Raw genomic sequence first — 14,575 nt, forward strand, 5'->3', positions numbered from 1 at the left:
CACATGCTGAGCCTCTGCGCTACAACCTACATTGGCTGCCTGTAAAGGAACGTATTACTTTTAAAATCTGCTCCTTAACCCACAAAATCATTTATGGTCTTGCTCCGAACTATATGCTCAACCTGATTGATCTTCCACCAAGGAATGCCATGCCTGCAGCACGGTCATATCTCCAACTACACTTCCCAAACTGCAAGGGCGTCAAATATAAGATGATTTTCACCTCTTCTTTCCACTACTGGTGTCCTAAATACTGGAATGCTCTTCCGCAGCACCTCAAAATGCAAATGGACCACATCCTCTTCAAACAATTGCTAAAAACTTACTTCTTTGTTAAAACGTACTCCCCTAGTTCCTCTGCCGATTGATATTCCCATCACGATCCCTCACCCTGTTTAGTTCCACATTGTTAGCTACTGCTCCCCTTGTCTATTCTCTGTCAACTTTACAATATTTTCTTAAATTGTAAATTTTCCTAATTTTTCTGTAAGCCACATTGTGCCTGCATGTGTGGGAAAATGTGGGATACAAATGAACCATAAATAAATAAATAAATGAGTCCACACATCACACTGCTTTTTTCTACTTGACTCCTAAGCTTTGGAATAACTTTTCTAAATTTAAATCTGTCCTCAAAACCCGTTACTATCAACAAGCTTTCAGTTAAAGACAGTGGGGTCCTTTTAGAAAGGCACGCTGAAAAATGGCTTGTGGTAGTGTAGGCGCGGGTTTGGGGTTCGCGCCGATCCATCTTTCAGTGCACCTGTGAAAAAGGCCTTTTTAAAACTTTTGCCGAAAATGGATGTGCGGCAAAATGAAAATTGCCATGTGTCCATTTTGGGTCTGAGACTTTACCGTCAGCCATTGGCCTAGCGGTAAAGACTCACGCAGTAACCAGATGGTAATGACCTACGCACGCCAAATGCCACTTGACGCGCGTCCATTACACGCGCATAAAAATATTTTTCAGACACGCATAGCGGATGCGTGCCTCAAATGAAATTACCGCAAGAGCCATGCGGTAGTTGGATGGTAACTCCATTTTGGTGCACATTGGGCAGGCGTAGACACTTACATGGCTTAGTAAAAGGACAATACTACTAAATAGGGACACGTTGAACCCACTAGAGTCACTCAACATTCATTGATTACACCTGAACTCCAGTATATTTAAAGTTTATAAAATATCTTTATTGAAAAAGTGTGCCTTTAACAATCAGCACTTAACCTAACTAAAATCAACATTACACTCATTCATTCACCCATCACACAAAGTACCTGACTAAACTCTCCATCAATACCCACTCACTTAAATATACATAAGCCATTATCATTCGCAATTATTGCAATGTTCTGAATCTTTGGATTGTTATTAATGTCCAATTGAGTCTCTCTTCCCGGCTTTCCACTCGGGTACTTTATTCAAACTAAGCTGTACTGATTGCACCTTCATTCCGCTTAATTATAGTCTCTTGTACAATCCACTTTTGCAAAAATATAATGTCTTCAAATCCCCTATACAGGTACACGGTGAGAGGTACCAGTTCCACTGTTCATCATCAGCTGTTCCTCATACATATACCGGTTCCCCAATGCTGGACCGCATTTCGCTCACTTCATCAGGAGAAACCACCACCACATTTTCTCAAATTAAACCAGCTGCACACCGGACTGGGACATCCCAACGCGTGGGTCAACAACCGTTCAAATTAAACCGGCTTTAGAGATGGCCGGCATTGGTTTCCGGCGATAATGGAAACTAATGCCGGCGATCTCAAACCCGACCAAATCCAAGGTATTTGGTCATGGGAGGAGCCAGCATTTGTAGTGCACTGGTCCCCCTCACACGCCAGGACACCAACCGGGAACCCTAGGGGGCACTGCAGTGGACTTCATAAATTGGTCCCAGGTGCATATCTCCCTTACCTTGGGTGCTGAGCCCCCCAAATCCCCCCCCCCCAAAACCCACTCTCCACAACTCTACACCACTACCATAGCCCTAAGGGGTGAAAGGGGGCACCTACATATGGGTACAGTGGGTTTTGGGGGGGGGGGGTTGGAGGGCTCCCATTCACCACCACAAGTGTAACAGGTGGGGGGGATGGGCCTGAGTCCACCTGCCTGAAGTGCACTGTACCCACTAAAAACTGCTCCAGGGACCTGCATACAGCTGTCAGGGAGCTGGGTATGACATTTCAGGCTGGCATAGAGGCTGGAAAAAATGTTTTTTTAATTTTTGGGGGGGTGGGTGGGAGGGGGTTGGTGACCACTGGGGGAGTAAGGGGAGGTGATCCTTGATTCCCTCCGGTGGTCATCTGGTCAATTGGGGCACTTTTTTGAGGCTTGGTCCTAAAAATAAATGGACCAAGTGAAGCCGGCCAAATGCTCATCCGAGCCGGCCTAATTTTTTCCATTATCGGCCGAAGCCAATCATCTCGTAACCACGCCCCTGTCCCGCCTTCCGTACCCTGCTGAAACGCCCCCTTTAACTTTGGCCGGCCCTGCGACAGAAAGCAGTTGGAGCCGGCCAAAATCGGCTTTCGATTATACCGATTTGGCCGGGTTTAGGAGATGGCCGTCCATCTCCCGATTTATGTCGGAAGATGGCCGGCCTTCTCTTTCGAAAATAAGCAGGATAGGCACCATGTTACAGGATAGCACCAAAGTGCACATATGTACATATCTGCTATTTCATCATTATTTTCATCATTATTGGCTTCCGATCAGATACCGCATTCAATTCAAGCTTCTCCTTCTTACCTACAAATGCACTCAGTCTGCTGCCCCTCACTATCTTTCTACCCTCATCTCCCCTTACGTTCCCGCCCGAAACCTCCGTTCACAGGACAAATCCCTCCTCTCATTACTCTTCTCCACCACCGCCAACTCCAGGGTCCGTTCATTCTGCCTCGCCTCACCCTATGCCTGGAACAACCTTCCTGAACCCTTACGCCAAGCCCCCTCCCTGCCCGTCTTCAAGTCTTTGCTTAAAGCCCACCTCTTCAATGCTGCGTTCGGCACCTAACCGTTACCGTTCGGTGAATCCAGACTGCCCCAATTTGACTGCCCCTATCGGACTGACCGTTCACTTGTCTATTAGATTGTAAGCTCTTTGAGCAGGGACTGTCTCTCTTTGTTAAATTGTACAGTGCTGTGTAACCCTAGTAGTGCTCTAGAAATGTTAAGTAGTAGTAGTAGTATTTTGGGAAATAACTGCTATTGTAGAGCAGGAAACCATGCACCAAATTGCCACCTAACCTTTACTTCACTATATAGAATTAGGGAATTAGAGCAACTGCATTTAATGCCTCCCCAAAACAAGGTGTTAAGTAGGGATGTGCATTTGTTTTAAACCTGTAATACACAAGCTTCCTATTAATAAAGCAAAAAAAAAAAAAAGATTTTCAAGATACAGAGCACTGGGTAATGAATGAAGCCTTCAAATCACTGTCCCCTTAATGTCAATCATTGAATCACCAAAATACTCAAAGAAATGTATGTTTCAAACTCAAAATAGTCACAATCCAAACTCAAAAATACATTATGTTAGCAGTCTTGAGTTTTCACTGTTTTATATAGGTTAAGTCCAATAAAAAAGCTATCGACCAGTATTTATCATTTGAACCACAGGTTTGAAAATCTCTCTAATCAAAAAACTTGAAACATCCGAGAACACTGTGGACCGTCTTGTATGCGAAGCCCCTTGGTTTACCAAATCAGCCCCTCTTTTAATCCCAATCAAAGAACGGATCTCCTTCAAAATCTGCACCTTGGTCCATAAAATCATCTACGGAGTAGTCCCAGGATACATGATAGACCTCATAGACCTACCAACAAGAAATAGATCCAGATCAGCGCGATCATACCTAAACCTACACTACCCCAACTGCAAAGGGCTAAAATACAAAACAACATTTGCATCTAGCTTCTCCTACATGAGCGCACAACTATGGAATGGACTCCCGCATGCTGTGAAAACAATACATGACCATCTAAATTTCAGGAAATCATTAAAAACTCACCTCTTCAAAATAGCCTATCCCTCCGATCCAACATAACTCCCCACACCCAGCAACACAACATAATCAAGGATCGAACTGGACAACCTACTATCATCATTCCCCTCACTACTACTACTATTTAGCATTTTCTATAGCGCTACAAGGCGTACGCAGTGCTGCACAAACATAGAAGAAAGACAGTCCCTTCTCAAAGAGCTTACAATCTAATAGACAAAAAATAAAGTAAGCAAATCAAATCAATTCATGTGTACAGGAAGGAGGCGAGGAGGGTAGGTGGAGGCGAGTGGTTACAAGTGGTTACGAGTCAAAAGCAATGTCAAAGAGGTGGGCTTTCAGTCTAGATTTAAAGGTGGCCAAGGATGGGGCAAGACGATGACGCCTTAATCACATCTACCTCATCTGACCACAAAACAATCTTGTATTTGTTACCAATCGTAACGACAAATGCCTTGTAAGCCACATTGAGCCTGCAAATAGGTGGGAAAATGTGGGGTATAAATGTAACAAATAAATAAATTGTATTGGCTTCCTATATATGCAAACTCTGCGCCCTTGTTTATCAAATGTTGTATGGTCTTCTACCTGATTGTATGCAACACTTACTGCAATTACCATCAAGCAATGCCCATCCTGTGTTGAGAGACTATTCTGCTTCTCCATTTTCTGAATTGTAAGAATCTCCTTTATAAATCAGTTGAAGATGCCAGTTTCTCATACCAAGCTACTAAGCAATGAAATTCCCTCCCAAAGTCAGTTAGGTGTGTTTGTGAATACCGAAAATTGTTGACAGCATTTTTATTTACTGAATTCCTTGCCACTGTTGAAAATTGTAATTCTCTTAGGGCTCCTTTTACTAAGCAACGGTAAGCCCAATGCGGGCTTACCACTTGTTCTACAAGACATACCACTGGGCTACCGCAGCAGCCCGGAAGTACTTCCTACTCATAGCGCGCTGTCATTTCCTGCCGTAGTGTTCCCGGCAGGAATCAGGCAGTACCCCCTGTTGCCCGGTTACTGTTGAGTTAATGCAGGAGCCCTTACTGTCATCTCAATAGATGGTGGTAAGAGCTCCCCCCCAAAACGTCCATGTGACAACTGCTTTACTTGCCGCACGGCCATTTCCTATAGGAAAGCGAGACTTCCCTTTCACCAGCTGCGGTAAAAGGAAGCCTCGGCGCGTGTGTAAAACACACACCAACGGCAGCACCGTCTCCCTTTTGCCACAGCTTCATAAAAGGGGCCCTTAGCTAGTATGTTATTTTCAAATGAGTCATACTTCTGCTATGATGTTACACCTCTTATCGTCCTTTAGTTTTGTTCAATCCTTATTGTACTTTGCTTTAAAGTTTGATGTAAGCAGTGGCGTAGCCACAAATGGGCCTGGGTAGGCAAGGGCCCACCCACTTTGGACTCAGGCCCACTCAAAATCGTAACACTCTTGCTGTGGCTGATGAGGATCCCCAAACCTTGTACTTATAAATACAGAACACAGTTATCAAAGTGCAAGTCAGAGTTCTTCAATTAAAGGAGGAAATCGCCTCAAAAACAAGCCCCTCCCACAAATAAGAATGGGGTAAAGGCTACAACTTCATCATCACAGGCGTTTCTAAAAACCTCCTCTTTTTTTAAAACTTTTTTGAAAGTTCTTTTTCTTAATGCTCTATAACAAAGCCGCTCTGCCGAGTATACTGTATGAAACTTTTTAACTTAACTTCGGCTGACTGCAGGCTTTCTCCTCCCAAACCGTGATTTAACTGTGGTCAACGGTCCCGTTTCACATTCCGCTGCTTCAGGACCACAGCCATACAATCACCCAATTCTTCGGTCATAAATCAATCCGTTCAGAAATGCCGATGGTAGCATGAAGCAGCGGAATGTGAAACGGGACCGTTGACCACAGTTAAATCACGGTTTGGGAGGAGAAAGCCTGCAGTCAGCCGAAGTTAAGTTAAAAAGTTTTATACAGTATACTCGGCAGAGCGGCTTTGTTATAGAGCATTAAGAAAAAGAACTTTCAAAAAAGTTTTAAAAAAAGAGGAGGTTTTTAGAAACGCCTGTGATGATGAAGTTGTAGCCTTTACCCCATTCTTATTTGTGGGAGGGGCTTGTTTTTGAGGCGATTTCCTCCTTTAATTGAAGAACTCTGACTTGCACTTTGATAACTGTGTTCTGTATTTATAAGTACAGTGAATGAATGGAACCAGTTTCCTTTTGATATATTTATAGTTTAGATCCCCAAACCTTGCCAGCTGAAGATTTTCTTTCCTTGGGCAGCCAGTGCTCTTCCAAATGTCAGCCTGCAGCACTTACCTTGAGCTGATGCTGAGATGGCCCTTCTGCACATGCTCAGTTTTCGCACATTGCAAAAGCACTGAGCATGCACGGTCTGCGCTGCTGTTTCGAAGGGTACTGGCTGCACGAAGAGGAGGAGGAAATCTTCAGCTGGCAGGGTTTAATATTTGGGGTTTGTGGGAAGGGAGGGGTGGAGAGAGGAGCAAATCAGGGGGGAGGGGGGAAATTCCATGCCCACCCACCTTGGGCTCAGGCCCACCCAAAATTGGTCATCTTGCTGCGCCCCTGGATGTAAGCCACATTGAACCTGAATTTGTTTGGGGTAACGTGGGGTATAAATGCTATCAATAAATAAGTAAATAAATAAATAAACAAACAGTCCTGTTTTAAATAAAAACCAGAGCACCATAAACATTAACTAGGTCCAAATCCATTCTGTTTCTCACAATCCTTCCTGCCAAGCTACCAAGGAAAACAAAAGTGATCTCAGACCCTTTCACATATTTTACTACTACTACGACTACTTAACATTTCTAGAGCGCTACTAGGGTTACGCAGCGCTGTACAGTTTAACAAAGAAGGCCAGTCCCTTCTCAAAGGAGCTTACAATCTAAAGGACAAAAGTGCGGTCAATCAAATTGGGCAGTCTAGATTTCATGACTGGAGGTATAATGGTTAGGTGCCGAAGGCGATATTGAAGAGGTGGGCTTTGAGCAAGGATTTGAAGATGGGCAGGGAGGGGGCCTGGTGTATGGGCGTATTTTCTATGTAGTTATCACCGTACGTAAATGACTATAGTAAGGAAGATCATGAAAAGTTATTAAGAAAACTGTGCCAGAAAAATATATCTGTATAATTTGCCCTTGTACATGCTTAGATTTGGTTTTACGCCCAGGCCAACAGTTGCCCATTCTCATCATCTTTCTTGGCAAATTTGTTGCTCAGATAAGAAGCATTATTTACTTAGCTCATTTGCATTTAACAAGTACAAATTTCTATACGGGTACTAGTACTGTCCCTAATGGGCTCACTATCTAAGTAGTATATTGCACTTCACAATGCAGAAAACACATGTTCATTTGCATTTTGGAGTGAAAAGCGAGTCTCATAGCTCTGGGACAAAGAAAGACTTTCTTACTGTTCACTATCAGGCTTATTTTCGAAAGAGAAGGGCGCCCATCTTTCGACAAAAATCGGGAAATGGGCGTCCTTCTCCCAGGGTTGCTCAAATCAGCATAATCGAAAACCGATTTTGGGTGTCCTCAACTGCTTTCCGTCGCGGGGATGACCAAAGTTCCCGGGGGCGTGTCAGAAGCATAGCAAAGGTGGGACTGGGGCGTGCTTATCACATGGGCATCCTCGGCCGATAATGGAAAAAAGAAGGGCGGCCATGACGAACACTTGGCCGACTTTACTTGATCCTTTTTTTTTTATGACCAAGCCACAAAAATGTGCCCTAAATGACCAGATGACCACCGGAGGGAATCGGAGATGACCTCCCCTTACACCCCCAGTGGTCACTAACCCTCTCCCACCCTCAAAACTTTTTTAAATAGTTTTTCCAGCCTCTATGTCAGCCTCAAATATCATACCCAGCTCCATGAGAGCAGTATGCAGGTCCCTGGAGCAGTTTTAGTGGGTACTGCTGTGCACTTCAGGCAGGCGGACCCAGGCCCATCCCCCCACCTGTTAAACTTGTGGTGGTAAATGTGACCCCTCCAAAACCTACCACAAACCCACATCTAGGTGCCCCCCTTCATCCCTAAGGGCTATGGTAGTGGTGTACAGTTATGGGTGGGGGGGGGGGCTCAGGACACAAGGTAAGGGAGCTATGCACCTGGGAGCTTTTTCTGAAGTCTACTGCAGTGCCCCCTAGGGTGCCCGGTTGGTGTCCTGGCATGTCAGGGGGGCCAGTGCACTATGAATGCTGGTTCCTCCTATGACCAAATGGCTTGGGTTTGGTCGTTTCTGAGATGGGCGTCCTCGGTTTCCATTATTGCCGAAAATCGGGGACGACCATCTCTAAGGTTGACCTAAATGTTGAGATTTGGGCATCCTCGACCGTATTAGTGAAATAAAAGATGGCCTTGGGCAATTGTCTAACATACGATATCTTCAATAAAGTATTTTGGATATTACACTGATCTGCTGGTTTGTTCTCCACGTTGGATTTTGCAGATTGTTTGCCTTGTTGTTTTCTCAGCACCAAAAGATAGACATTTTTCTGCAATGAATGAACAAAGTGAAACAGTCTAGGTCCAAGTTAAGACATTTTTGGCTACAACTGTTTCAATCATGATTAAGTGACCAAAAAGGTACCTAAAATGACCAAATGACCATTGAAGGGATTAAGGCATAAACCCCCTTGCTCCTCCAGTGGTCACTGACTCCCTTCCACCCCCCAAAGATTTGGAAGAAACAATACATATCAGCCTCTTGACAGTCTCAGATGTTATGACCAGTCCTAGTAGAGCACAAAGCAGGTCCCTGGAGTAACCTAGTGGTCAGTTCAGTGAACTGTGGAGCAGAGGACTCAGGTCCATATCACACTCTAACAGTTACACTTGTGGTGGAATGTGTGAGCCCTCTATAACCCACCAAAAACCTGCTGTGCCCACATATATGTGACACCTGCAGGCATAAGGGCTAATCTAATGGTATAGAGTTGGACGCAGTACATTTTTGGTAGGTTTTGGAAGGCTCCCCATACAATATAAGAGGGCAATGGTGAGATGTGTACCTGGGACCTTTTATGTGAAGGCCACTGCAGTGCCCCCTAGGGTACCCCACTGCTCTGCTGGGATGTCTATGTGGCCAGTCTACTAAGAATGCAGCCCCCCACCCCATACATCACAATGGCTGATTTTGTGCATTTTTCCCTTAGACTTTTTTTTTTTCCAAAAATGATCTTAAAAGAAAGACAAACTGTGCCCAAAAACATCTAGGAAATGGCCATTTTTGAAACAAAACGTTGGACATTTTTCAGGTTTGAAAATGGCCATGTTCGTTTCTGGATGTTTGAATGTTTTTTTGTAAAATGTCCAAAATCAGATTTTGAAGAACAAATGGCTAGAGATGTAAGGGGGGGGGGGGTGACAAAATTTCTTCAGGTATATTAGTGAAATGAGAATTGTGAGACTGAAAGATGCTGCGAACCGCTATGTAGATAATGATGAAGAAAAAGCAAATTTGCTAAACAGATACTTTTGTTCTGTTTTCACAGAAGAAAAACCTGGAGAAGGACCGCGATTGACTGGCAAAAGCACATATGAGAATGGAGTGGCTATAGCACCGTTCACGGAAGAGAGTGTATATGAACAACTTAAAACTCTAAAGGTGGACAAAGCCGTGGGACCGGATGGGATCCACCCCAGGATATTGAGGGAGCTCAGAGAGGTTCTGGCAGGTCAAAGATTTGTTTAATAAATCCTTGGAGACGGAAGAGGTTCCGTGGGAGTGGAGAACAGCAGATGTGGCCCCCGTTCACAAAAGTGGTGATAGGGAAGAGGCTGGAAACTACAGGCCGGTAAGCCTCACTTCGGTTATTGGAAAAGTAATGGAAGTGATGCTGAAGGAAAGGATAGTGATTTCCTGGAAGCCAATAAGTTGCAAGATCCGAGACAACATGGTTTTACCAAAGGGAAATCGTGCCAAACGAATCTCATTGAGTTCTTTGACTAGATGACCGGAGAATTGAATCATGGATGTGCTATAAACGTAATCTACTTAGATTTCAGCAAAGCTTTTGACACGGTTCCCCACAGAAGGCTCTTGAATAAACTAGACAGGCTGAAGATAGGACCCAAAATGGTGAACTGGATTAGGAACTGGTCGATGAACAGACGCCAGACGGTGGTGGTAAATGGTATTTGCTCGGAGGAGGGAAAGGTGAGCAGTGGAGTGCCTCAGGGAGCGGTGCTGGGGCCGATTCTGTTCAATATATTTGTGAGTGCATTGCCGAAGGGTTAGATGATAAAGTTTGCCTTTTTGCGGATGATACTAAGATTTGTAACAGAGTGGACACCCAGGAGGGAGTGGAAAACATGAAAAAGGATCTGCGGAAGCTAGAAGAATGGTCTAAGGTTTGGCAATTAAAATCCAATGCGAAGAAATGCAAAGTGATGCACTTAGGGAGTAGAAATCCATGGGAGACATATGTGTTAGGTGGTGAGAGTCTGATATGTACAGACGGGGAGAGGGATCTTGGGGTGATAGTATCTGAGGATCTGAAGGCGACGAAACAGTGTGACAAGGCGGTGGCCGAAGCTAGAAGGTTGCTAGGCTGTATAGAGAGAGGTGTAAACAGCAGAAGAAAGGAGGTGTTGATGCCCCTTTATAAGTCATTGGTGAGGCCCCACCTGGAGTATTGTGTTCAGTTTTGGAGGCTGTATCTTGCTAAGGATGTAAAAAGAATTGAAGCGTGCAAAGAAAAGCTACAAAAAAGGTATGGGATTTGTGTTACGTATGAGGAGAGACTTGCCGACCTGAAGGAGGAAAGGAGAAACAGGGGTGATATGATACAACTATTTGAAAGGTATTAATCCGCAAATGAACCTTTTCCGGAGATGGGAAGGCGGTAGAACTAGAGGACATGAAATGAGATTGAAGGGGGGCAGACTCAAGAAAAATGTCAGGAAGTATTTTTTCACGGAGATAGTGGTGGATGCTTGGAATGCCCTCCCGCGGGAGGTGGTGGAGATGAAAACGGTAACGGAATTCAAAAATGCATGGGATAAACATAAAGGAATCCTGTTCAGAAGGAATGGATCCTCAGAAGCTTAGCGGAGATTGGGTGGCAGAGCTGGGGGGGGGGGGGGGCTAGTGGTTGGGAGGCGGGGCTAGTGCTGGGCAGACTTCTACAGTCTGTGCCCTGAAAATGGCAGATACAATTCAAAGTCAGGTATACACATAAAGTAGCACATATGAGTTTATCTTGTTGGGCAGACTGGATGGACCGTAAAGGTCTTTCTCTGCCATCATCTACTATGTTACTATGTTAGATAATATCATAAATGACCCTCTATGTGTATTAAATGATAAACATACACACCTAAATTTCATAGCACAGAACTCCAAAGGGGACATGGCCATGGGATAGGCAGGGGTGTTTCCAGAATTTAAATGAAATGGTATAGAATGCTGTAATTTTCGTGCCTAAATTTGGCCCTGGATTTTGGCAGAGATAAATGCTCAGGCACAAAGTTAAGCATGAAGGAGTAGCCTAATGGTTAGTGCAGGATCCTGAGAACCATGGGAAGTGGGCAAGTCACTTAACCATCCTTTGCCCCAGGTATAAAATTTGTACCTGAATATAAAACCACTTTGACCATAACCACAGAAAGGCGGTATATCAAATCCCATCCCCTTATTTATCAAAATGTGAACTAAAGCTAGGGGTATGGATGGTATGAAGAAGGATCTAGTGAAGCTTGAAGAATGGTCCAATAATTGTCAACTAAGATTTAATGCTAAGAATTGCAGGGTCATGCACTTGGGGTACAAGAATCCAAGGGAATGGTACAGTATAGGGAGTGAAGTACTTCTGTGTATGAAAGAAGAGTGGGACTTGGGGGTGATTGTGTCTGTGGCCAAACAGATAGAAAAGGCAATGGCCAAAGCCAGAAAAATGCTTGGGTGCATAAGGGGAGGGATGACCAGCAGGAAAAAAGAGGTGATAGTCTCTGATGAGGCCCCATTTAGAGTACTGCATGAAATTCTGGAGACAGCACCTAGGGAAAGATATAAAGAGGATGGAGTCGTTCCACTGCGTGGCTACAAAATTAGTAAGCAGTCTCTGTCATAAAACATATAGGGACAGGTTTAAGAACTTCAACATGTATACACTGGAAGAGAGGCAAGAGAGAGAGAGAGGGGGGGGGGATATGATAGAGACGTTTAAATACCTCAGTGGTGTCAATATACAGGAGGCAGTCCTTTTTTAAATGAAGGAAAACCCTGGAATGAGGAGGCATACGATGAAGTTAAGAGCAAATAGACTTAGGAGGAATCTAAGAAAATATTCTTTCATGGAAAGGGTGGTGAATGCCTAGAATGGTCAACCGGTGGAGGTTGTGGAGACGAGTACTTTGTCAGAATTTAAGAAAATGTGGAACAGGCATATGGGATCCCTTATGAAAGGAAGAGTTAGTGGTTACTGAGACTGGGCAGACTGGATAGGCCACTTAACATAAGAACATAAGAGTAGCCATACTGGGTCAGACCAATGGTCCATCTAGCTCAGTATCCTGTTTTCGAAACATTGGCCAAGCCAGGTCACAAGTACCTGGCAGAAACCCAAATTGTGGCAACACTCCATACTACAAATCCCATGTTTCTATATTTCTATAGGTCACATGCCCGTTGCAGAAAAATAGCTTACACCAATCATGTTGGTGCCTTATTTTGAGCTTCAGTTACTGAATCTCCACTTAGAACAGATATTCAGCAATACAATCTTATAACGTGTCATTAAATATCCCCAGATAGCCCTGCATCAACCTTCTCTTATATGAGCACGCAACTCTGGAACACACTACCACGCAACCTGAAAACGATCTACGAATTAACCGACTTCCGCAAACGATTGAAGACTTATCACTTTGAGAAAATTTACTGCAAGTATCAAAACACATGAAGTCCACACACACTAACAGAAATGCATCAATACACCCTCTTCTGAATTCTCTTACCCCGTATTTTCTCCACAATTAATACTCCACCCACATATAAAATTGTTATACTCTAAGGTTTTCGTGCTATTGTTCTATCGCCCTATCTTTTCCCCATTGTAACATTCCATTGTTTCTACGCTCCAAATGATGTTTTGACTTGACTTTGTCTTCCCATAACTCCTCATAATGTAACCCATAATCGTACTGTAACACATTGTATTTCCATCATTCACAATGTATTGTAAGCCACACTGAGCCCGCAAATAGGTGGGAAAATGTGGGATACAAATGCAATAAAATAAATAAATAAATAAATTTAATGGGGCAGGAGTATCTCTTGCCCTGATAAATCCCTTTGAATATTAATCCCTCTCTATATAACTATATTTGTAATCTATCTATCTATCTATCTATCTATCTATCTATCTATCTATCTATCTATCTATCTATCTATATCTCTGTACGGCTTCATTCTGTTACTTATCCCAGTTAACAGAACAGAATTCATATGATCTTGAACTGTAATTTTACTTGAGGCACAGAAGACTTTAGATAAAAGTGATTGATTGCCATCTGTACAACCCAAGCGTACGCTGGAAGAAGAGGCGCACCGTGCATTTACAATTTTTGTAATCCTTTTTTTTTCAATTTGTAGACGGTCAAGCATCAACTTTAAGACAATAAAACAGAGACTATTTCTGCTCTTTGCTACACATTAGCTCAGAATGCCTAATGAGCTGTGCAGTTCCAGACTTGGTTGCAGTAACCTTTCATAGAGACTGGTTGCCAATGATAGCCATGAATCACGTTTTACTCAACGGACTGACGTGAAAATCATACTGCACAGTATTGCCTGATTCGGATTCATTTTGAAATGAGTACAATGGCTATTACCGTAGAGCTTGGAGGGGGGGGGGGGGCACTCAGAACTAAGGTTTGGGTTTGCTTTAGAAACTTTTTCCAATAGACACATGGGGGGTAATTGTCTCATGTTTGGCCACATAACACTAAAATGCCTCATACAATATTAGCTGGCATAAGCTTCAACATGATGTATATTTTGGGAGTGAATTCTATAAATCACACCTAAAAAATCAGCACCAACCCCCCCCACCCCCAATCCACTTAAGCACTGTTCTATAAGCTGTAGATAAAGTTAGGCACAATTTACAGAGTATCACTTAACCACAGGAATCATGCATAAATTTAGGTGTGCCCACTTGCACCAACAAAAAAGTGGTGCAAAACCCCCCAACTAAATTGATGCATGAAACACCCTTATTCTATAATTATACATGTAACTGGAATCCACGCCCATGCTCCACCCCAAAATGCCCCTGACCCTCCCATTTCTATGCCCCCTTTTCCAGGATACATGTAAAATGTAGGCAGTGATTATGCAACTAAATTTACATGTATACATGTTAACTGATTTCAATTAGTGCCAATAATTGCTTATGAAAAAGCCTATTTTTGTCACTAATTGTCTCATGATTTGATTCAATTGCATGTGCGAATTGCATGCATGCCCAAATTTGCAAGCACAGTTTTTGATGACTTTTGTGTGTACACATGTAGTGGTGTGGAGTT

The 14,575-nt window shown here is 43.5% G+C and overlaps 1 protein-coding gene across 1 annotated transcript in view; it reads right to left on the bottom strand.

The window, feature by feature from the left end:
* Window positions 1–1,141, bottom strand: part of SORCS3 (sortilin related VPS10 domain containing receptor 3) — an 831,591-nt gene extending 830,450 nt beyond the window's left edge. The window contains exon 1 of the mRNA XM_030204719.1: window positions 1,076–1,141. Within this exon, the coding sequence (XP_030060579.1) occupies window positions 1,076–1,141 (66 nt within the window). The remainder of the gene's footprint in view (window positions 1–1,075) is intronic.
* Window positions 1,142–14,575: the final 13,434 nt, after the last annotated feature.

The sequence above is a fragment of the Microcaecilia unicolor genome, chromosome 5 (assembly GCF_901765095.1).
Source record: "Microcaecilia unicolor chromosome 5, aMicUni1.1, whole genome shotgun sequence".
In the NCBI taxonomy this organism is placed as follows: Eukaryota; Metazoa; Chordata; class Amphibia; order Gymnophiona; family Siphonopidae; genus Microcaecilia; species Microcaecilia unicolor.